At 36.9% G+C, this 22,717-nt stretch overlaps 4 protein-coding genes and 1 long non-coding RNA gene across 5 annotated transcripts; all 5 read left to right on the top strand.

Annotated features, from left to right (window-relative positions):
- The first annotated feature begins 12,396 nt into the window (after nt 1-12,396).
- Nucleotides 12,397-14,514, top strand: LOC146736604 (uncharacterized). Its single transcript, XM_085505333.1, has one exon. The coding sequence runs from the start codon at nt 12,397-12,399 to the stop codon at nt 14,512-14,514; it is 2,118 nt and encodes a 705-aa protein (XP_085361459.1).
- A 6-nt stretch (nt 14,515-14,520) lies between these two features.
- On the top strand, nt 14,521-14,901 carry LOC102804537 (uncharacterized). Its single transcript, XM_006812291.1, has one exon. It carries the CDS (start codon nt 14,521-14,523, stop codon nt 14,899-14,901), a length of 381 nt encoding a protein of 126 aa, XP_006812354.1.
- A 566-nt stretch (nt 14,902-15,467) lies between these two features.
- LOC146736603 (uncharacterized) lies at nt 15,468-16,025 on the top strand. Its single transcript, XM_085505332.1, has one exon. The coding sequence runs from the start codon at nt 15,468-15,470 to the stop codon at nt 16,023-16,025; it is 558 nt and encodes a 185-aa protein (XP_085361458.1).
- Nucleotides 16,026-16,176: 151 nt separating this feature from the next.
- Nucleotides 16,177-17,307, top strand: LOC102801951 (uncharacterized). The gene has a single exon (XM_006821624.2). It carries the CDS (start codon nt 16,177-16,179, stop codon nt 17,305-17,307), a length of 1,131 nt encoding a protein of 376 aa, XP_006821687.2.
- Nucleotides 17,308-17,832: 525 nt separating this feature from the next.
- On the top strand, nt 17,833-18,429 carry LOC146736602 (uncharacterized). The gene is made up of 2 exons (XR_014930963.1): nt 17,833-17,968; nt 18,341-18,429. It is a non-coding gene; the product is annotated as an uncharacterized LOC146736602 (long non-coding RNA).
- Nucleotides 18,430-22,717: the final 4,288 nt, after the last annotated feature.

Genomic DNA, 22,717 nt, shown 5'->3' with positions numbered 1-22,717 from the left:
TAAGTAATCTCTACCTTAAGCAGAGTATCATCATTTTCGTAAAATAGCTCTAATGAGTTGTTGTTAGTTGGGTTTAGGTCAGAGTTATGTTCTATGAAGAAATTGTTGATTATTTCTACAAAATCCCGTGTAAGCGATTGCTGTAAGTTGTAAAGTGCTTTCTCAATAACGTGCATTAAATATATTGGCACCATTTGTTTTTCAGTACCATTATACCAATGCTTTTCAGTTAAATAAATCAGGACACCAATAGTGGTTATACCGCCCTCTACAAAGTGTGTAAAAACGAAAGGCTCCTTTCGCAAAAAGAGTAAAAATGAAATTATTATTAAAAATATGGTCTATTGAACAAATTTATTGCTACCATACAATATAATAGATTTGTGCCAAACAAGTGTTTGTGATCATGAGTGATCAGAGTTCAAGTATATATATCTTTAAACATATTTTAGTCGTAATGCTTTTACGTGACTGCAAAGGTGAACTAGATCTTAACAACAAAGTTTCAATGGAGTATACTACTGTAGTTCTGCTGGTTTCCAGTGGCGACCGTGCCAAAAAAATCAAGGAAAATCTGTTCAATGTGATAAAATTGTTTGGTGAACTGAGACAATAAAAACAATAGAGAATCTTATTTGCTGCTAGTTGATGCAAATGCCTCGAGCGTAGCGGTTACACCAATCAAGTTATAATGTCACCTTTAGTACTAAACTGGGTCTCAAACCAGCTCTTTTTGATGTATTGTACTATGTTACCAATATGAATACCAAGGATGTTGAGCACTTCGCTGTACCATTGTATATTCATGTGAGAGCCTGTTCGACCTTTCCATAGCCCGATTCATAGTCTTTTAGACTTTCCATAGTTTATACGTTTAGAAGTAGTTCGATCGCTATTGTATAACTTTGGCCAGAGAGGGCGCAACATTGCCTTATTCTACGAAGAAATACTATGGGAGCTGTAAGGGAGTTATTTATACGATTTACGTGTGCGTGTGTGTATCTGTGTATATCAATTTAACTTATGAAATGAATTGTCCTTGAAAACCAAATGCCGTTAGATCATTAAACAAGTAGATTTGGTGTACTCTGTCAAAGGCTTTCTCCTAATCAAGCGCCACAATTCCAAGTAAAGTATTATAGTTATTACCATACGTGACAATGTCGTGTATGAGACGAATGTTATCAAATATGTGTCGGTGTCGGATCGTATAACTTTGATCAACATGTATTATTTGTCCAAGAGCATTTTTAAGAGGAATTGATAATTTCGTTGTGAGGAACTTGTAATCAGCTCGAATAAGGCTGATCGATTTCTAGTTTTTAAGTATTATTTTATGTATTATCACCTATATGATATGATAATGGTATTACGCCCTCAGTGAGGGAATCTGGGAATTCTTCAAAGAAGCTTTTACCAGCGACAGACCAACATTTTTTGTAGAACTCTGCTGGCAATCCGTCAATGCCAAAAGTTTGACCATTTGACACGAGCTTGACAGCAGTAGACAACTCCTCAAAAGTTATTAAGACATCACCCATTCATGCAGTGACAGTGTCAAGCTGTGGTAGATCTGGTGAACACAGAATAAAATAAGGAATAAAAGTGCATTGTTGAATAAAACACTGTTGTGTTTATCATTATCATTTTCACCACTGTTCTGCCTATCATTATCATTTTACCACTGCTGTTTTTATCATCATGACTTGCTCCACTGTTACATTTATCATTATGATTTTCAACACTGTTGTGTAGTTATCATTTTCATATTCACCAGTTTTGTTTTTCACCACCGTTCTGTTTATCATTATCATTTTCAAAACTGTTATTTTTATCACTGTGATTTCCAACACTGTTCTGTTTATTGTTATCATTTTCATCTTTGTTGGGTTTATCATCATTTTCACTACTGTTGCGTTTATCATTATCATTTTCACCACCATTATGTTTATCTATTTTTACAATTGTTATGTTTATCATTTTCAACCACTGTTTTGTTTATCATTATCATTTGACATTTTTGTTCATCAATTGCACCACTGGAATGTTTATTCATTTTCACCACTGTTTTGTTTATTATTTACATTTTCACCACAGTTCTGTTTATCATTATCATTTTCAACACTGCTGTGTTTATCAGTATCATTTTCACCGCTGTTCTGTTTGTCATTATGATTTTCACCACTGTTCTGTTTATCATTATGTTTCTCAACACTTATGTTTATACTTATCATTTTAACCACTGTTCTGTTTATTGTTACCAATTTCACTTTTGTTGTGTTTATCCTCATCATTTTCACATCATTTTCAAACACTGTTGTGTTTATTTATTTTCAACACTGTTATGTTTATCATTATCATTTTCACCACTGTTATGTTTATCATTATCATTTTTACCACTGTTGTTTTTATCACTATGTTTTTCACTACTGTTGGGCTGATCATTATGATTTTCAACATGGTTATATCAATCATTATGATTTTTACCATCGTTCGTTGATCAATATCATTTAAATGTATCTGATTTCAACCATCCCAGACTTCTGATTTGTGCATCAGACAAGCCCGAATTTGCTGCCCCTGATGCAGCTCCTACACGGAAACTATGACCCTTATAATATTGGGGCTTAAGCCACAAAAATATAGCCCTGCATTGAATTTAAGCCTAAAGTAATTATGTTTTATAGGCTGTTGATCAGGCATACAGAACAGCGGGCCAGGTTTTTGCCCCCTAAAGACAACAAAATTGGAGATCGCTGCAATTGAACAGTAGGGGACACGCTGATAACCAATAATAACGACCTGAGTATTTGGTGAAAGTTACTTTCAATGAGCTAGCTACAGAGTACATTGGGTGCAAAATGGCGATGTTGTGTAATTGCAAGGTATTTGAAACATTAGCTTTAGTGGTAAAAGTTACCTCCCCAATGCACGTACATGAGTGCTTTAAATAATAGATGGTTATAGCCTGATCCGATGATGTATGGCAAAAAGGCAACAAGGGCAAGCAAATGGAGCATGATATTGGTAATCTATAGCCACGTTTATTTATGCATTGTTGTTAATAATGTTTTGTCAACAAAATAATCTGTCGGATTCCTATACCCCTGTAACTTATTTAAGTAACTAATTGCTGACGCAGTTGTGGTGATTGTATTTGCCGAGAACCCGTGCAAGTGCATGTCTGTTAAAAACATGGCTATCAAAGACTCACTGACTGGCAAAAATAAAATTCTTGCGTAATGCTTGAGGTGGAAACTTTGTATCGCTTGCCAAGCTTGTTTATAGCAACTTCGTGTTGATAGGGACAATGCCGATGTCAGTAATTCTGTCATATACCACTGAACTTCTCCCATGTATCTTTTGGAATAGGGGTTGGCCACTGATCTGCCCATGGTGCCAGCTGTTGAAATTTATTGACCTGAAGTCGAGTAAGAGAATCTGCCAATTTATTATAATTTCCGGGGATCTGTTTTGCCTTAAACCTGATGTTGCATCTGAGACAAACTAATACCATTCTTCCAACAAGACTCATAATGCCCGTATTTTAACATAATTGCTTGTTTATTATATGCACCACTGCAGGATTGTCTGACCTAAACAAAATTGCCTGGTTAGACATGAGCTCACCCCAGACCTCAATTGCCAGTACAATGGGAAAGAGTTCCAAAAATATTCTGTTGTGTATACAATTATCTGGTCAACTTCCATAAAACCAATGCGAGCCAAATAGTACCCCAAAATCAGTAGATACCGCTGCATCGGTGATCAGCTGGGATGCCAGGTATTCAGATAACTGACTCATGATGAAGAAAGCTTTTAAATTGAAGTGCAGCAGGAAATCGTGCCGAAGAAGTAGTTCTAATTTAGTACAGTGATTGATACGACGATGATGATGAGACTGAGTTAAACCCAAAGTCAAATCAATCAGGCGCCTTAAAAGGGCTCTGCCCAGGGTGACAACCGTACAAGCAAAATTAAGCGTCCCAACCAGGGACTGGATTTCTTTGAGGGTTGCCTTTTTGCATCCAAGAAACTGCTGAACTTGAAATATGCAACGTTGCATTTTTTTCAAGTTGGAGACGAGCTTGCATCAAAACAGTGTTTAATTCAATACCCGCAAAGCACAAAACAGTAGCAGATTCCTCTGTTTTCTCCTTGACTAATGTGACTCCCAATTCATTACCTAGACTAAAAAAATCATCAAGATCCTTTTTACAGTAATAAAAGTCCCTGTCAACGAACAAAAAATCATCCAAAATATGTAGAACTGCTCTTGCATGCTTTGACTGTCCAGTCATCCATTTCAAAGCACTGCTAAAAGCTTCAAAAATTCAGCAGAATGCTCCACACCCCATTGGTAAACATTTATCATAATATAAAAGTTCTTGCCACTCAAACCCCAGCAAATTATAATAAAATGGTGCCTCTGGGATAATCCTGAATTTTGAGCAAATATCTGTTTTGGCCAAGTAGCAGCCCTGGCCAAATTGTATGATTGCCTGAACCGCATCATCACTCATGATTACTTAACTGCAGTTAGTTCGGTGGAATGCCATCATTAATGGAGTTAACCTGTGGTCAAGGCAAATGATGGATCAGTCTGAATTCACCTGGTACCTTCTTTGGAACAACACCCAATGGTGAACAATGACAAATGTTAAAGGGTTTTTTTCGGAAATGGCCCAGCAATCCTGCCTGCAGCTAATTCTTTCTGCAATTCGTTGTCAACAACCCCTGGTTGCTCAACAGCTGATCTAAAATTAGGTGAATCAGACGTTATGTTATCGCCAAAAAATCCAATAGAAAAACCACAACTAAAACCATCAATAAGGTACTGAGCCATAATAGGATCATACCCAGATAACCTTAGTTGTAACTGCTCAATGTTTATTGGGGTGGGCAATCGATCTATAGGGTAAACTGGGGTTGATTGAGCTATATCAAACGCTAGACCCTGTTTGCAAATCCTGTTTTATGGTTTTGCAATTCAAACCTGGGTGGGATCCAGAGTACCAGCAACATTTGTGAGGGTAGTTGCACCCGGAACATGGCTCTCCTCTCTGATACTTGTAACATTCTCCTTTTGGGAGGAAGCCCTTGGAACGAAAGGACTGAGAACTGTTTTGGAAAGACTGACGAGGAGATTGTTTTGCTCTCAAATACAACTCAATGTGCAAGTGACCCTGAGGTAAGGCTGCCTGTTGGCGTAATTTGCGAAAATTTGTTTCATAGTACTTCCAGTCCCCTCTTCCAGCTGCTATTTTCATGACAGTATGCATGTATTTCATAAGATCAGGTGTATCTGAATTAAATTTAGCTGAATAAATTGCTATGAATATTTGAGAAGCAGATGACAATTTTGCAATTGAGTCAATGGGTATCTGTTTTTCAGTAGGAATCAGGCGAAAAGATGGGCTGTCGCTCTGAGAAGGGTTCATAACTGATAATGTATACTGTTCCTTTTTATATTTTGACAACAAACTACCCATATCAACAAACTCATTACACCAAATTTTGTTTTTAACTTTGTTTAGCACAGTAGCACGTAATGGAACAGTTACACTTGTAAAATGACTAACCTCCCACCTGATCCTGTACAGAATATTGTGGACAGGAACCTGTTATTTCGTTAACCGAATCCAGAACAGCATTCGCAACCACTGTTGTAGTAGCTGAGATGCTCATACAAGTTGTTGGAGTTGCAATGACCCCAGGTGTGATGTTGGCTTGACTTGCTTGCATCGAGTTTGCTAGGTTGGTAAACGTCTCAATGCCCTTGAGTAATGCTGAAGTAGACTGTTGTTGAAGTGCTGCTGTTTCTGCAAATGCTTGTGATGTGCTTGGTTGATTCACTGGTACACTAGGAGAAGGCTGTGCTGGTGCATCCTGTGTTGATACTGGTGTTGCACCAACATCAGATATGGCTGTTGTTTCCATTGGTGTGTTCTCTCCTGGCTGCCATGGTTAGTTTCGATGATGGTGACACAACTTCTTTCAGTGCATTACACTTTCGCGCAGGTGCCATGATCTATGATAAAGAGACTAAGCAGCAGCATTACTGTTGCAAAACATGGATATGGATCTGTGCAGAGATGCACAGAAACAAATAATACTATTTAGTGAAAAATAATTTTAAAGAAGGCAGAAACTTCCTAGAGCAAGATGGTGACAACTGACTGCTTGTAACTGGGTTAGGATCAAGCAAAACATTTTAATATTAAAGCAGAAACTACACGCTCTTGTAGTAGAGATAGGATCAACAGTCTGCACAATTTAAAATAAAAAAAAGAAACTCCACACTCATGTAATCGAGATAGGATCAACAATCTGCAAAATTTTAAATAAAAAAAAAGAAACTCCACACTCATGAAATCGAGGTAGGATCAAAAGTCTGCAAAATTTAAAACAAAAGCAGAAACTACACACTCATGTAATAAAGATAGGATCAACAGTCTGCAAAATTAAAATTAACTAACTGAGCAGTATTTATAATCTGACCACTGTTATCTCGCTATACAAACTACAACAGACTGTCAATCGCACAAGTCAAACAGCCAACTACCGTACAGCTCAGTACACGATCATGAAAACAAGTATTATATTTAAATGAATCAAAGAAAGCTTAGAAATAACTCCCATGTGCTGAGAGTATTGGAGACACATTAAATATAATTCGAAATTACTTAGCTGAAAACTAATTATGCAAATCAGAAAATTAATATGACCAGATTTGAGTATAAAACTAATGAGGTCTGCACAATTTAACAGAAAATCTATGTTTCCAAGTTTAATTGAAATGTGATTAGAACCAAAAAATTATGAATTATTATGCTTATTAGGGAATTAATATGAACAGATTTTTACCCCAAACTAATTAGGTTTGTACATTGTCCTAGAGCATCTTTGTACTAAGTTTCATTGAAATGGAATAATTAGTACTTTAGATATCAGTGTGAAAGCTTAAAATTGGTTAATTATGCAAATTAGGTAATTAATATGTACAGATTTTAACCCACAATTATCCAGGTCTGTCTATTGTCCTACAGCATCCATGTACATTCATTGATATATGATCTTTAGTACCTGAGATATCAGTGTGAAATTTGGTTAATTATGCAAATTAGGTGATTAATATGCACAAATATTTACCAGAAACTCATTGGGTCTGCATAATTCTAGATTCATTGAAATGTGATGATTAGTACTTTAGATATCAGTAGAAAAGCTGAAAATTAATTATGCAAATTATTTATTAATATGCACAATTATTTGCCCTAAAACTAATCAGGTCTTTGCATAGTCCTAAAGGATCTATGTACCAAGTTTCATTGAAATGCGATGATTAGTACTTGAGATACCCGTGGAAAAGCTGAAAATTAACTAATTATGCAAATTAGGTGATTAATATGCACAAATATTTATCAGAATCAATCAATCTCTGCATAGTCCTCGAGTATGTAAGTACCAAGTTTCATTGAAATGTAATGCTCACTACTTATATCAAATGCTGAAAATTAATTAATTATGCAAATTAGGTAATTAATATGTACTGATATTACCATAAAAACTATCAGGTCTGTGCAGTGTCATATGACATCTATGTACCAAGTTTCATTGAAATGTGATGATTAGTACTTATATCAAATGCTGAAAATTAATTAATTATGCAAATTAGGAAATTAATATGTACTGATATTACCATAACACTATCAGGTCTGTGCAGTGTCATATGACATCTATGTACCAAGTTTCATTGAAATGTGATGATTAGTACTTGAGATATCAGTGGAAAAACCGAAAATTGACTAATCATTATGCAAATTAGGTAATTAGTATCCACGGATTATTACCAAAAACTTATCAAAACCTAGCATTAGTTCAGAGCATGTATGTACAAAGTTTCATCAAAATCCAATGAGTGGTTGTTTAGATATCAGTGGAACAATCATGGAACAGCTACAAATCAGCTAATTATCATGCAAATTAGGTAATTAATATGCACGGATTTTTACCAAAAACTAATCACATATGGGCATATGTTCAGAGCATCTATGTACCAAGTTTCATCAAAATCCAATGAGTGGTTCTTTAGATATCAGTGGAACAGTCATAGAATAGCTAAAAATCAGCTAATTATCATGCAAATTAGGTAATTAACGAGCATAGATTTTTACCAAAACCTAATCAAATCTGCGCATTGGCCCAGAGCATCTATGCACCAAGTTTCATCAAAAATCGATGTATGGTTCTTGAGATGGCAGTGGAACAGTCATACACACATACACACACACACACACAGACACACTAACTGCAAAGACTTCCATTATGTGCTTCGCACATGGGAGTCAAAAACAACATAAACATTGCATCACAATATTTGTAGAAACAATCTATAAACTCCAAGCCTGGTATTCTATAGCTGTGGAATCATAGCCCTATGTTGCCGACCGCATTATTTAAGTGACTGACTCTGGCCGGCCCATATGTTCGACGTACAACAACAAAATTAAAAAAAAGACGTCCAAATGAAATTGTTAGGGCGAAATTCGATTGTAGGTCGCACCAAAGAGCTATGGAACCGCAGCTAGGTATTCTAACAACAAATTCGTAGACTAGTTAAAGCACAAATTCCATGAAAGAAATACACTGCTATCGAAAACTGAGAAACGTCTATCACTATATACTCTGTACAGTAAAGTACACAGAAAAACATTCACAACGCAAGTACATCAAAAAGCGACAAAGTATAAATCTACACAAACAAAACCTACAACCGTGTAGATAATGAGATATGCCACAACAAACAATCTTACCATTCAATAATCGCCATGCGTTCACTCGTCTATCATAGGTTACTATGGCAACGCTCCATGAAAAGCCGCCAAATAGGTCGCCACAAAGTATCCAGCTTTACAGGACACAAGTCGCCCTAACACTAATAAAATGACAAGTCAACAGACATGCACAAACGAAATGCCCTAACTAATATTTAGTCGGCCGCAAATCAGTACGAGTAATGTCAATTCACACTCGCACAAACTCTATCACACATGTGTAAGCCGAAATACTGATAGTTCAAGCCGTGAAGTAAGGGAAAACCACTTTAAGAGTCAATAAAATGTTTCGAACTTTAAGAGTCAATTCCCGAACTCACGAACTGCGATAAATGCCACGCTTACCCGACCTTCAATGAACTGGTGCAACTCGACGTTTCCGCGAATGTCGATAGCCCTGCCGTTGCAACCAATGCACGCAATTCAACGTAGACAATATCACACGCCCCGATGACAATTCCACTTCAATGTTGACACACGTCCCGACGACAATACTACTCCAACGCTGTCAACATCAGCAGTACCGCACCTTCCGACGACTGATCATCAAAGTCCGGTCTACAGCAACCAATGTTCAAACGATAGCATGTCCAGTATGTTTTCGAGAGAACTCAAGTTACGTCCCGCACGTCGCCATCTTCCAACGCAACGGTACTTTTCCTTTCTCTTTTCTGACTAGTCCTCCTATTTTTAGAAATCTCCGCTAGGCAACCTGCCAGCCAATCAAGAGTAGTCACTGCTGACCTACAAGCCTTATCAAGCATGAACTTAGTTCAGGTGTGTTTCCTCTCAGGTTCGTCTAGTGTCGTTCCTTGTAATTACGTATTCTAGTTCCAACATATCGGCCGTTGCTATGCAAAGGTCGACGAACTATAGCCATAAATAGATCGGTGTATTGCATACTGCACTCACACAGCATTCTCACACACAGCGCTTGTGACACCTCTCATTAACAAAATACAGATGCAAATATATCTGAATAAATCACTTATGTCACCAAAACCTCAGTTGTGACATTATCATTATCATTTCCACCACTGTTTTGTTTATCATTAACATTTTCACCACTATTGTGTTTATCATTATCATTTCCACCACTGTTACGTTTATCATCGTAATTTTCACCACTGTTTTTTTTTATCTTTATCATTTCCACCACTGTTACGTTCATCATTATCATTTTCACCAATATTGCGTTTATCATTATCATTTCCACCACTGTTACGTTTATTATTATCATTTTCACAACTGTTGTGTTTATCATGATCATTTTCACCACTATTGTGTTTATCATTATCACTTTCAACACTATTTTGTTTATCATTATCATTTCCACCACTGTTACGTTTATCAGTATCACTTTCACTACTGTTACGTTTATCATTATATGTTATGGCCAAAGTTCTGCTTTATTATTTTTACTTAGTCATTGTCACCGAAATGTTATTTTAGGCTCTATAGCCCTATCTTATATTTCACTTAAATGTGCCTTTTGTTAGCTGACAGTATAGCGCCACCTACAGTTCGAGTTACATTTATTACTTTGTTTTGGAGGTAGTAGATAACGAACTCACAGACGCTATCTGCTGCCTGAGAGCTGGTAAAGTTATTGATCTACAAATACGGTATGAAACATTTGATTGCGTTTTTGAGTGATAATTCATGTATTTGCGTTAGGGCATGAAATGTTTATTTACCGATGATGCAATAACATGTGCTTTTAAACCCTGTTCACTTCGTACTTTACTTTGATGATTTCACATTATTCTTGCTCATGATATTTTCATAGATTACGCATATATTTTTTGCTGCATTACGTCAGTTGTTTCGCCACTAGATGGCGCTGTCAGTCTACCACTCATTGTCAATTTATAATGCCAAAATGTGTTAGTGTAGAGATGAGACATGATATTTATTGTTTCTTGTTCATCATATGTGCACTCATACTTCATTGCAAAGTTTGATTGTACTGAGCTATACTTAAAGGAAATAAATTGTCATCAATCATTACGGACATTTGTTTCATTATTGCGAGGAAGACGCATTGACGACGGAGTGACCCAGCTAATCGGCATATGTATCTATAGACATTTTCATGAGCTACCAGTAGAAAGCACAGGACTCTGGAATATGGGTTTATAGACGCTACATTTACATTGACGTATTTGATCAACATCCGTTGAGTTTCCAGGGCAGTTATTCTTTGACATACGTGATCTCAGTAATCTCAGTCAGCAATACACCTGATACACAACTAGTAATTACGGATAAGTCAACTGCAAACTGACAAGATGGAGGAAATGTTTGCTAAGCGAACGAGAGTGCAAACTGAAAGGGCCAAAGAATATTTCACTGAGGTCAAACAAAGGAACTACACTTCTATATGTAAGCAGCTTAATAAAGAAACTGATTCTATCCTGGGTTTAATGAGAGACCCACTGACGGACTTGAAATCATTAAGGCAAGCCTATACCAAGTGGATGGTGTTATACGAGGAATTCCTCATTACCCACGATGAATACAAGCAACTGTTATCATCAAAAGACCAACTTGAACATGAAGGTTGTTTCAGACCACAAAGTGAACATTTTGAAAGTGTGGGAGCCAGTGCAAGGGCATGGATAAGACGTGAAGAGTGTGAAGCGCGAAGATTGCTTGATGCAAATGTGAGGCCAGAGGACAGTGCTTCACAAACTAGTAAAACACCACAGAAATCCCATACTAGCAGTACCTCAACACGCTTGAGCTCATTGACCATGGCAAGAGCTAAAGAAGATCAAAGAAAGGCTGAACTGTTAGCTAGAGTAGCAAAGTTGAAGCAAAAACAAGCATTAGAACGGGAAAGACAGGCGCTTGAACAACTTCAAATTGAAGAAGAACAAGCGATTCTACAGCTTAGAATTGAAGCAGAGAATGCAAGGAGACAAGAAGATCAAGCTAGACTGCAACATAGAATGAAAGAAGAGCAAGTAAAGATGCAACTCAAAATAAGAGAAGAAGAGTTGGAGTTGGAAACCAAAATCGCTGTGTCAGATGCACGACGAAAGGTTCTGGTTGAGTTAGAAACTAATGAATTCGAGCAAGATCAAAGATTGCATGACATTGACATTTCTCAAAGGCAAAGTGATGTGGCACATAATGAGCAGCTATCTAGATGTCAGTCAAACCGTATGTATAAAACACCTAGTTATATTGGGGTTGTTGATAATATGTTTAGTTCTAATAGGGACACTAGTTTAGGAGAGTGTAATATTGGGCCAGTATTGAGTCCAGCTGCAGTATTTCCTGCACATATTGATGGTGATGTCGGTGGGACCTGTGTGCGCGATGCGCGTGGGTTGCGTTGCGGTTTTGAGCGCGTGGGTGATGCTAACTATGGGCCCTCTGCTGCAGGTAGTCGGTCGTCTAACGAAGGTATTCTGGCGGTGGTGAAAGAATTGAAAAAGCCACAGTCTGACATCAAGAAATTTGGAGGCAACTGTATAGAATAATTATAAAAAAAATTGTTCGCCAGTTTAATGCTAGAATAGGATTGGTTACTGATGACATTGAAGAGAAAATGAACTACCTCCAGCAGTACACCTATGGGGAGGCAAACAAGATAGTAACAGGTTACAGTTATCTCGATGCAGAACAAGGATATCCAGCCGCATGTAAAGAGCTTGAGAGAAGGTATGGTAATGTACAAATGATTGCTAGCGCATATCTAGAAAAGGTAAAAAACTGGCCAGTTATCAAAGCAGACGATGCTAAAGCACTTGATGAGTTTGCCACATTTCTGCGTGAGTGCGAGTACGTAACACAAAGCATTGAAGCCATGCAGTCAATGGAATATCATGACCACATGAAAGTACTTGTTGGTAAGCTTCCATACTATCTTCACGGGAAATGGAGAAGCCGAGTATATGATGCTAGGCAGAATGGGAAGCCAGTCACTTTAAAAAAATTGGTGGACTTTGTGAAAGCCGAATCTGAACAGGCAAACGACCCATTATATGGAAGGAAGGCTTTGAACGATGAAAGCAATTCAGGTAAAGGCTCAAAGATATGGACACAATCTAAGAAAACAAGGGGAAGCTTTGCAACAGATGTCACAAATGTTAAACCAGAGACCAAAGCTGAATGCGGTGGACGAATTCAAGGTGGTTCAGTAGGAGACCAAGCTCAGTATGAGACAAGAGTCACTGGCCAGTACACTAAGATACATGTAGCATTTGAGAAACCGTGTGCTTATTGCAAAAGTGCCAGTCATGTTATGGATAAATGCGATAACTTGACAAAAGAATCTTGTGATGTCAAGTTAAATTTCTTAAGAAATAAAGGAGTTTGTTTTGGCTGTTTAAAGTCAGGACATCAAAGCAAGAATTGTCGCTCTAAGGCAGTATGCATACAGTGTAAAGGACGTCACCCCACTATCTTACATGATGATAATTACAGACGGAGTTGTCAACAAACAGAAGACGTATCGCCAAATAAATATGGCAACCAGAAAGCCACTACCGCATGTGTAAATGTGAACAAAGAATTGAGTGGTCAAACAGGGGCCGGTAACAGTGAGTGTACTATGGCAATAATCCCAGTATTGGTAAAGGCTAAGAATAGTGTTATAGCCTTGGAAACATATGCTTTCCTTGACCCGGGCAGTAGTGTATCCTTTTGCACTGAAGACATAATGCGAAAATTGGGAGTAAATGGTGATAGAGCAAAGTTAACTCTAGACACGATGGGTGTCCCTCATACTATGAGCACCTATATTCTCAAAGGCCTTGAAGTGAGTTATTTAGATGGTGAAAACACAGTGAAGCTACCAAAAGTCTACACTAAACACAAAATGCCTGTTTCGCGCCACCACATGCCTACTACAGAAGATGTTACTAAATGGCCACATATGCGTGCCCTGGATCTGCCTAAGGTGAATGCGGATGTGGGATTACTTATTGGAAATGGAGTACCCGATGCATATACTCCACTAGAAATATTGACAGGACCACGTGGGAGTCCTCATGCTTCAAGATCTCTCTTGAGATGGGTGGCATGGAATGTTGTCCGTGGTGAAGGTGACAATAAGATTGACACAGTTCAAAATAGTTTGACTGTCAATAAAGCTGAAATCATTGCCATACAAGAGATACAGGAACTGAGGCAGTTAGATAAATTGGTCAGAAGTTCTATCAACATGGACTTTCCAGAAAACTCTATCAACGATAGGAGAGAACACTCTCAAGAGGACAAAGCGTTTATTGAGAAAGTAGATAGCTCTATGCGCTATGTGGATGGACACTATGAGATTGGTTTGCCATTTCGTAAGGACGATGCAAGGCTACCTAATAATAAAGTCTATGCCATGCAGAGACTTAAAGGACTTGAAAGGAGAATAAGGAAAGAACCCAAGTTTCATGCTGACTACACAAAGTTTATGTCGGATATTATTCAAAAGCATTATGCTGTTCAGGTTCCGCAGGAGGTGCTTGATAGAGATGACGGTAGAGTCTGGTATATACCTCACCATGGGGTATACCACCCTAAGAAACCAGACAAGATACGAGTAGTCTTCGATTGTTCTGCGAAATGGTGCGGTGTATCCTTAAACAACTTGTTACTACAAGGACCTGATCTGACTAACAACCTACTTGGTGTTCTCTTGCGGTTCAGGCAAGAACCAGTAGCCCTTATGTAGTAGGCTATGTTTCATCAAGTAAAGGTCCCAATACATGACAGCGATTGTCTGCGTTTTTATTGGTGGTCAAATGGCGAACTTGATAGAAAACCTGAAGTATATAAAATGATGGTTCATTTATTTGGTGCAGTATCGTCCCCAAGCTGTTCGAATACAGCGCTACGCAAGACTGCTACAGCTAATAAGGATGAATTCAAGCTGGAAATCATTGATACTGTTCTAAAGAACTTTTACGTAGATGACTGCCTCAAATCCTGTGATACCGAGACGAAGGCAATATCCGTTGTACAAGACCTGATAAGTATCTGCCACAAAGGAGGATTAAACTTAACCAAGTGGATTACCAACAGCCATATGGTCTTGAAATCAATTCCTGTAGACAGTTAAGCTAAAAATGTGAAGCAGTTGAATTTGAGTTATGGTGATCTCCCCCACCCAGCGTGCTCTTGGTGTGTATTGGAATGTTGAATCTGATACTCTAGAATTTGGGATAGACATTCAAGAGCGTCCATCTACAAGACGAGGTATATTGTCAGTAATAAGCTCTATTTACGATCCTATAGGACTAGCTGCTCCTTTTGTATTACCTGGCAAGATCATCCTACAAAACTTGTGTCATCGTGGTATTGGGTGGGATGATGATATTGGACCTAAAGACCTGCAGAAATGGCACAGATGGGTAGCAGACCTGCCACAGCTGGAGACAATCTCGGTACCAAGGTGTTTCAAGCCTGCAAGTTTTGCCAGATCCACAACTTCTCGGATGCCAGCGAGCTTGGCTATGGGACTGTGTCATATCTATGCCTAGTAAATGATATAGGAAAGATTCATTGTGCCCTCTAACTATCCCTCGCATGGAACTGTCTGCAGCCACTATTTTGGTACGCATGAATAGAATGATACAGAGAGAGCTAGACTTCAAATTCAGTGAAACATTCTTCTGGACAGACAGCATGTCCGTCATTCGCTACTGTGCAAATGAAAGTACCCGCTTTCATACCTTTGTAGCTAATCGTGTTAACACCATTAGAGAGGGCTCTCGGATGTCACAATGGAGGTACTTGGACACAAAGTCCAACCCAGCAGATGACGCTTCCAGAGGTCTCAAGGTGAATGACTCCATACGTAGAGAGAGATGGCTAAATGGTCCGGACTTTCTTTGGAGACCTGAATTAGAATGGCCTAAATGTAATGCAATACCTATGACGATCATAGATGTGGATCCTGAGGTTAAAAGAGAAGCTAACTCTGCGATTCTCAAAGGGCAAGGACCAGAGACAGAAATCGATGGACTCTTTGCACGCTTCTCCAGTTGGATGAAACTGAAGAAAACAGTTCCATGGATTTTGATGGTCAAATGTAACCTGCAAAGATGGGTTGCTAAACGTAAAGAGTACAAACAAGCCTTAAGTAAAGATGAAATAGATCCAGAAGGGAGAGACAAAATGGTGAATGAACAGATGAGAAAGCTAAAGATGGCAGCAATGTTGAATGCAAAGAGCAGTAAATGAAGTATATCTTACAATAGATAATTTGAGAAGCGCAGAAAAATGTATTGTGGCTTATATTCAATGCCAGCATTTTTCTGAGGAGATAGTAGCATTAACGTCAGATCAACCAAGAATTAAACGTACTAGTCGTTTGTACAAACTAGACCCGATGATGGAAGACGGGCTCATAAGAGTTGGTGGACGCCTAGCGCGTTCAATATTATCATACAGTGCAAAGCACCCAGTTATTCTTCCTAAAGATTCCCCAGTGTCAAACCTTATTTTAGAAGATGTACACAAAGGCGTGGGACACCTTGGTAGACTACGACATAAGTACTGGATCATGTGTGCCAATGCAATGGTCAGAAAGATAGTGTCTAACTGTGTTACCTGTCAAAGTTACAGAGCTAAAGTGGGTGAGCAGAAGATGACAGACTTGCCTATAGAGCGGATAACACCAGATCACCCACCTTTTACTCACACTGGTGTCGACTACATCGGACCACTTGAAGTCAAACGGGGCCGTGGTACAGTCAAAAGATCTGGAGTAATATTTACATGTATGGCCTCTCGAGCAGTTCATTTGGAAATTGCTCATTCACTGGATACAGACTCCTGCATTAATGCCTTTAGAAGATTTAAAGCTAGGAGGGGCAATGTCAAATCTGTTCGGTCAGATAACGGTACGAATCTTGTTGGTGCAAAGCGTGAACTGCAGGCAGAAATCGATAGGTGGAACCATACAAAGATTAGTAGTGCACTCCACCAGGTAGACATAGACTGGAAATTTAATCCGCCAGCTGGCTCTCATTTTGGAGGAATATGGGAAAGGCAAATCAGAACCATAAGGAAAATTTTGTTTTCTCTCTTTAAGGAGCAAACAATTCACCTGGATGACGAGGCACTCCAGACACTCCTTTGCGAGGTTGAGTCCATAATAAATGGACGTCCTATTTCAACAGTATCCGAAGATCCCAATGACTTAGAAGCCTTGACACCTAACCACTTATTGTTGCTTCAATCTTACCAAAACTTACCACCTGGAGTCTTTGATAGAAATGATATCTACGCAAGACGTAGATGGCGCCAAGTTCAGTATCTGGCGGATATGTTTTGGAAAAGATGGTTGAGGGAATACTTGCCGCTGCTTCAAGAAAGACAAAAATGGTTACAACCTAAAAGGAATCTTGCCGTAGGAGACATTGTCTTGATTGCAGATAATTCCGTCCCAAGCAATGCATGGCCAATGGGCAAAGTTATTGAGATAACGAAGGATCGGAAAGGTTTTATTGTGACCCGTTGACAAACTGTGCTTACTTTTGGAAGTAGATGTAGAAGGTGTGTCTGACAATTCCAAGCCACTGCCATAAAGTATCTGAATTTGATGGCCGGCTTTGTAGTTATTGGGTTGGATGGTATGTGTATTGCCTACCGTGAGCATGATTGCGGCGTGTCTGTGTGGTTCGCGTACATGGATTGCATGGTTGATGTCACTTTTCTGCTTGTGCATGGCTTACTATTTGTGGGACTTGATGCTGACCCATAGAAACACCTTAGTTTAGAAGAATTTTAGAATTTGGCATTTATAAAGTTTTGTGTAATTGTTACGACAGGATCTTCACAATTAAGGGGCCGGAATGTTATGGCCAAAGTTCTGCTTTATCATTTTTACTTAGTCATTGTCACCGAAATGTTATTTTAGGCTCTATAGCCCGACCTTATATTTCACTTAAATGTGCCTTTTGTTAGCTGACGGTATAGCGCCACCTACAGTTCGAGTTACATTTATTACTTTGTTTTGGAGGTAGTAGATAACGAACTCACAGACGCTATCTGCTGCCTGAGAGCTGGTAAAGTTATTGATCTTCAAATACTTTTACGTCAAATCGTATTCAATGAACACAGAAACTACCGAAATACGACTATACTGAGGTCGATTGTGCTTGGGAAGATCTACAAATACGGTATGAAACATTTGATTGCGTTTTTGAGTGATAATTCATGTATTTGCGTTAGGGCATGAAATGTGTATCTACCGATGATGCAATAACATGTGCTTTTAAACCCTGTTCACTTAGTACTTTACTTTGATGATTTCACATTATTCTTGCTCATGATATTTTCATAGATTACGCATGCCTAGTGATTTCTAAGTGATTATTTGATATGTTAGTGATAGATTTCTTGCATATATTTTTTGCTGCATTACGTCAGTTGTTTCGCCACTAGATGGCGCTGTCAGTCTACCACTCATTGTCAATTTATAATGCCAAAATGTGTTAGTGTAGAGATGAGACATGATATTTATTGTTTCTTTTATTTATTTGCTATTTCAGTCAATCGTTCATCATATGTGTACTCGTACTTCATTGCAAAGTTTGGTTGTACTGAGCTATACTTAAAGGAAATAAACTGTCATCAATCATTACGGACATTTGTTTCATTATTGTGAGGAAGACGCATTGACGACGGAGTGACCCAGCTAATCGGCATATGTATCTATAGACATTTTCATGAGCTACCAGTAGAAGACACAGGGCTCTGGAATATGGGTTTATAGACGCTACATTATCACTACATTTATCCTTATCATTTTCACCACTATTGCGTTTATCATTATCACTTTCACCACTGTTGTGTTTATCATTATCCCTTTCACCACTATTTTGTTTTTCATTATCATTTCCACCACTGTTTTGTTTATCATTAACATTTTCACCACTATTTTGTTTATCATTATCATTTCCACCACTGTTACGTTTAACAGTATCACTTTCACCACTGTTACGTTTATCATCGTAATTGTCACCACTGTTTTGTTTATCATTATCACTTTCACCACTGTTTTGTTTATCATTATCATTTTCACCACTGTTGTGTTTATCATTATCACTTTCAACACTATTTTGTTTATCATTATCATTTCCACCACTGTTACGTTTAACAGTATCACTTTCACCAGTGTTACGTTTATCATTATCACTTTCATCACTGTTGTGTTTATCCTTATCATTTTCACCACTATTGCATTTATCATAATCATTTCGACCACTGTTACGTTTATCATTATCATTTTCACCACTGTTACGTTTATCATCGTGGTTTTCACCACTGTTGTGTTTATACTTATCATTTTCACCACTCTTGCTTTTATCATAATCATTTCGAGCACTGTTACGTTTATCATTATCATTTTCACCACTGTTGTGTTTATCATTATCACTTTCAACACTATTTTGTTTATCATTATCATTTCCACCACTGTTACGTTTAACAGTATCACTTTCACCAGTGTTACGTTTATCATTATCACTTTCATCACTGTTGTGTTTATCCTTATCATTTTCACCACTATTGCATTTATCATAATCATTTCGACCACTGTTACGTTTATCATTATCATTTTCACCACTGTTACGTTTATCATCGTAATTTTCACCAGTGTTGTGTTTATCCTTATCATTTTCACCACTATTGCGTTTATCATTATCACTTTCACAACTATTGCGTTTATCATTATCATTTTCACCACTGTTGTGTTTATCATTATCATTTTCACCACTATTGTCTTTAATATTATCATTGTCACCACTATTGTGTTTATCATTATCATATTCACCACTATTGCGTTTACCATTATAATTTTCACCACTATTGTGTTTATCATTATCATTTCCACCACTGTTCTGTGTATTATTATCATTTTCACCACAAATGTGTTTATCATTATCACTTTCACCGCTGTTTTGTCTATCGTTATTATAATGTTCACCACTGTTGTGTTTATCCATATCATTTTCACCACTATTGCATTTATCATTATCATTTCCACCACTGTTACGTTTATCATCGTAATTTTTACCACTGTTTTGTTTATCATTGTCATTTCCACCACTGTTACGTTTATCATTATCATTTCCGCAAGTATTGTGTTTATCATTATCACTTTCACCGGTGTTTTGTTTATCATTATCACTTTCACCATTGTTACGTTCATCATTGTAATTTTCACCACTGTTTTGTTTATCATTATCAATTTCATCACTGTTACGTTTATCATTATCACTCTCACCACTATTGTTTTTATCATTATCATTTTCACCACTGTTATGTTTTTCATTGTAATTTTCACCACTGTTTTGTTTATCATTATCATTTCCAACACTGTTTTGTTTATCATTAACATTTTCAACACTATTGTGTTTATCATTATCATTTCCACCACTGTTACATTTATCATCGTAATTTTCACCACTGTTTTGTTTATCTTTATCATTTCCACCACTGTTACGTTCATCATTATCATTTTCGCCAATATTGAGTTTATCATTATCATTTCCCCCAATGTTACGTTTATCATTATCATTTTCACAACTGTTGTGTTTATCATCGTAATTTTCACCACTGTTTTGCACATCATTATCACTTTCACCATTATTGTGTTCATCATCATCATTTTCACCACTGTTATGTTTTTCATCGTAATTTTCACCACTGTTTTGTTTTTCATTATCATTTCCACCACTGTTTTGTTTATCATTAACATTTTCACCACTATTGTGTTTATCATTAACATTTTCACCACTGTTATGTTTATCATTATCATTTCCATCACTGTTACATTTATCTTTATCATTTTCACCACTGTTGCGTTTATCAATATCATTTCCACCACCGTTACGTTTATCATTATCATTTTCACCACTGTTGTATTTATCATTATCATTTTCACCACTATTGTGTTTATCATTATCACTTTCAACACTATTGCGTTTACCATTATCATTTTCACCACTATTGCGTTCATCATTATCATTTTCACCACTGTTGTGTTTATCATTATCATTATCATTTTCACCACTGTTGTGTTTATCGTTATCATTTTCACCACTGTTGTGTTTATTATTATCATTTTCACCACTGTTGTGTTTATTATTATCATTTTCACCATTATTGCGTTTGTCATTATCATTTCCACCACTGTTACGTTTATCGTTATCATTTTCACCACTGTTGTGTTTATCATTATCATTTTCACCACTGTTGTGTTTATTATTATCATTTTCACCACTATTGTCTTTATCATTTTCATTGTCACCACTATTGCCTTTATCATTATCATTTCCATCACTGTTTTGTTTATCATTATCATTTCCACCACTGATGTGTTTATCATTATCATTTCTACTACTGTTTTGTTTATCATTATCATTTCCAACACTGTTACGTGTATCATTATGATTTTCAACATTGTTGTGTTTATCATTATCATTGTCACTTTCACCAGTGGTACGTTTTTCATTATTACTTTCACCACTGTCACGTTTATCATTATCATTTTCACCAGTTTTACGTTTATCATTATCATTTTCACCACTGTTACGTTTATCATCGTAATTTTCACCACTGTTTTGTTTATCATTATCATTTCCACCACTTTTACGTTTATCATTTATCATTTCCGCAACTATTGTGTTTATCGTTATCATTTTCACCACTGTTGTGTTTATTATTATCATTTTCAGCACAATTGTGTTTATCATTTTCACCACTATTGCGTTCATCATTATCATTTTCACCACTGTTGTGTTTATCATTATCATTTTCACCACTGTTGTGTTTATCATTATCATTTTCACCACTATTGCATTTAATATTATTATTTTCACCACTATTGCGTTTATCATTATCATTTTCACCACTATTGCGTTTAATATTATTATTTTCACCACTATTGCGTTTATCATTATCATTTTCACCACTATTGCGTTTAACATTATTATTTTCACCACTATTGCGTTTACCATTATTATTTTCACCACTATTGTGTTTATCATTATCATTTTCACCACTATTGCGTTTAATATTATTATTTTCACCACTATTGCGTTTATCATTATCATTTTCACCACTATTGCGTTTAACATTATTATTTTCACCACTATTGCGTTTACCATTATCATTTTCAGCACTATTGTGTTTATCATTTTCACCACTATTGCGTTCATCATTATCATTTTCACCACTGTTGTGTTTATCATTATCATTTTCACCACAGTTGTGTTTATCATTATCATTTTCACCACTGTTACGTTTATCATCGTAATTTTCACCACTGTTGTGTTTATCCTTATCATTTTCACCACTATTGCGTTTATCATAATCATTTCGACCACTGTTACGTTTATCATTATCATTTTCACAACTGTTACGTTTATCATAATCATTTCGACCACTGTTGTGTTTATCATTACCATATTCACCACTATTGCATTTACCGTGATAATTTTCACCACTATTGTGTTTATCATTATCATTTCCACCACTGTTACGTTTATCATTGTAATTTTCACCACTGTTTTGTTTATCATGATCATTTCCACCGCTGTTACGTTTATCATTATCACTTTCACGAATATTGTCTTTATCATTATCATTTTCACCACTATTGCGTTTAATATTATTATTTTCACCACTATTGCGTTTATCATTATCATTTTCACCACTATTGCGTTTAACATTATTATTTTCACCACTATTGCGTTTACCATTATCATTTTCACCTCTATTGTGTTTGTCATTTTCACCACTATTGCGTTCATCATTATCATTTTCACCGCTGTTGTGTTTATCATTATCATTTTCACCACTGTTGTGTTTATCGTTATCATTTTCACCACTGTTGTGTTTATCATTATCATTTGCACCACCGT

Source organism: Saccoglossus kowalevskii, chromosome 11 (genome assembly GCF_978046115.1).
Source record: "Saccoglossus kowalevskii chromosome 11, keSacKowa6.1, whole genome shotgun sequence".
Taxonomy (NCBI): Eukaryota; Metazoa; Hemichordata; class Enteropneusta; family Harrimaniidae; genus Saccoglossus; species Saccoglossus kowalevskii.
The sequence above is the reverse complement of the archived record's forward strand: the minus strand, read 5'-3'. Positions and strand labels throughout refer to the sequence as shown.

Coding starts and splice junctions, on each gene's coding strand:
- LOC146736604 (XM_085505333.1), top strand. CDS start 12,397: ATGAACTACCTCCAGCAGTACACCTATGGGGAGGCAAACAAGATAGTA.
- LOC146736603 (XM_085505332.1), top strand. CDS start 15,468: ATGTCCGTCATTCGCTACTGTGCAAATGAAAGTACCCGCTTTCATACC.
- LOC102804537 (XM_006812291.1), top strand. CDS start 14,521: ATGTTTCATCAAGTAAAGGTCCCAATACATGACAGCGATTGTCTGCGT.
- LOC102801951 (XM_006821624.2), top strand. CDS start 16,177: ATGGAAGACGGGCTCATAAGAGTTGGTGGACGCCTAGCGCGTTCAATA.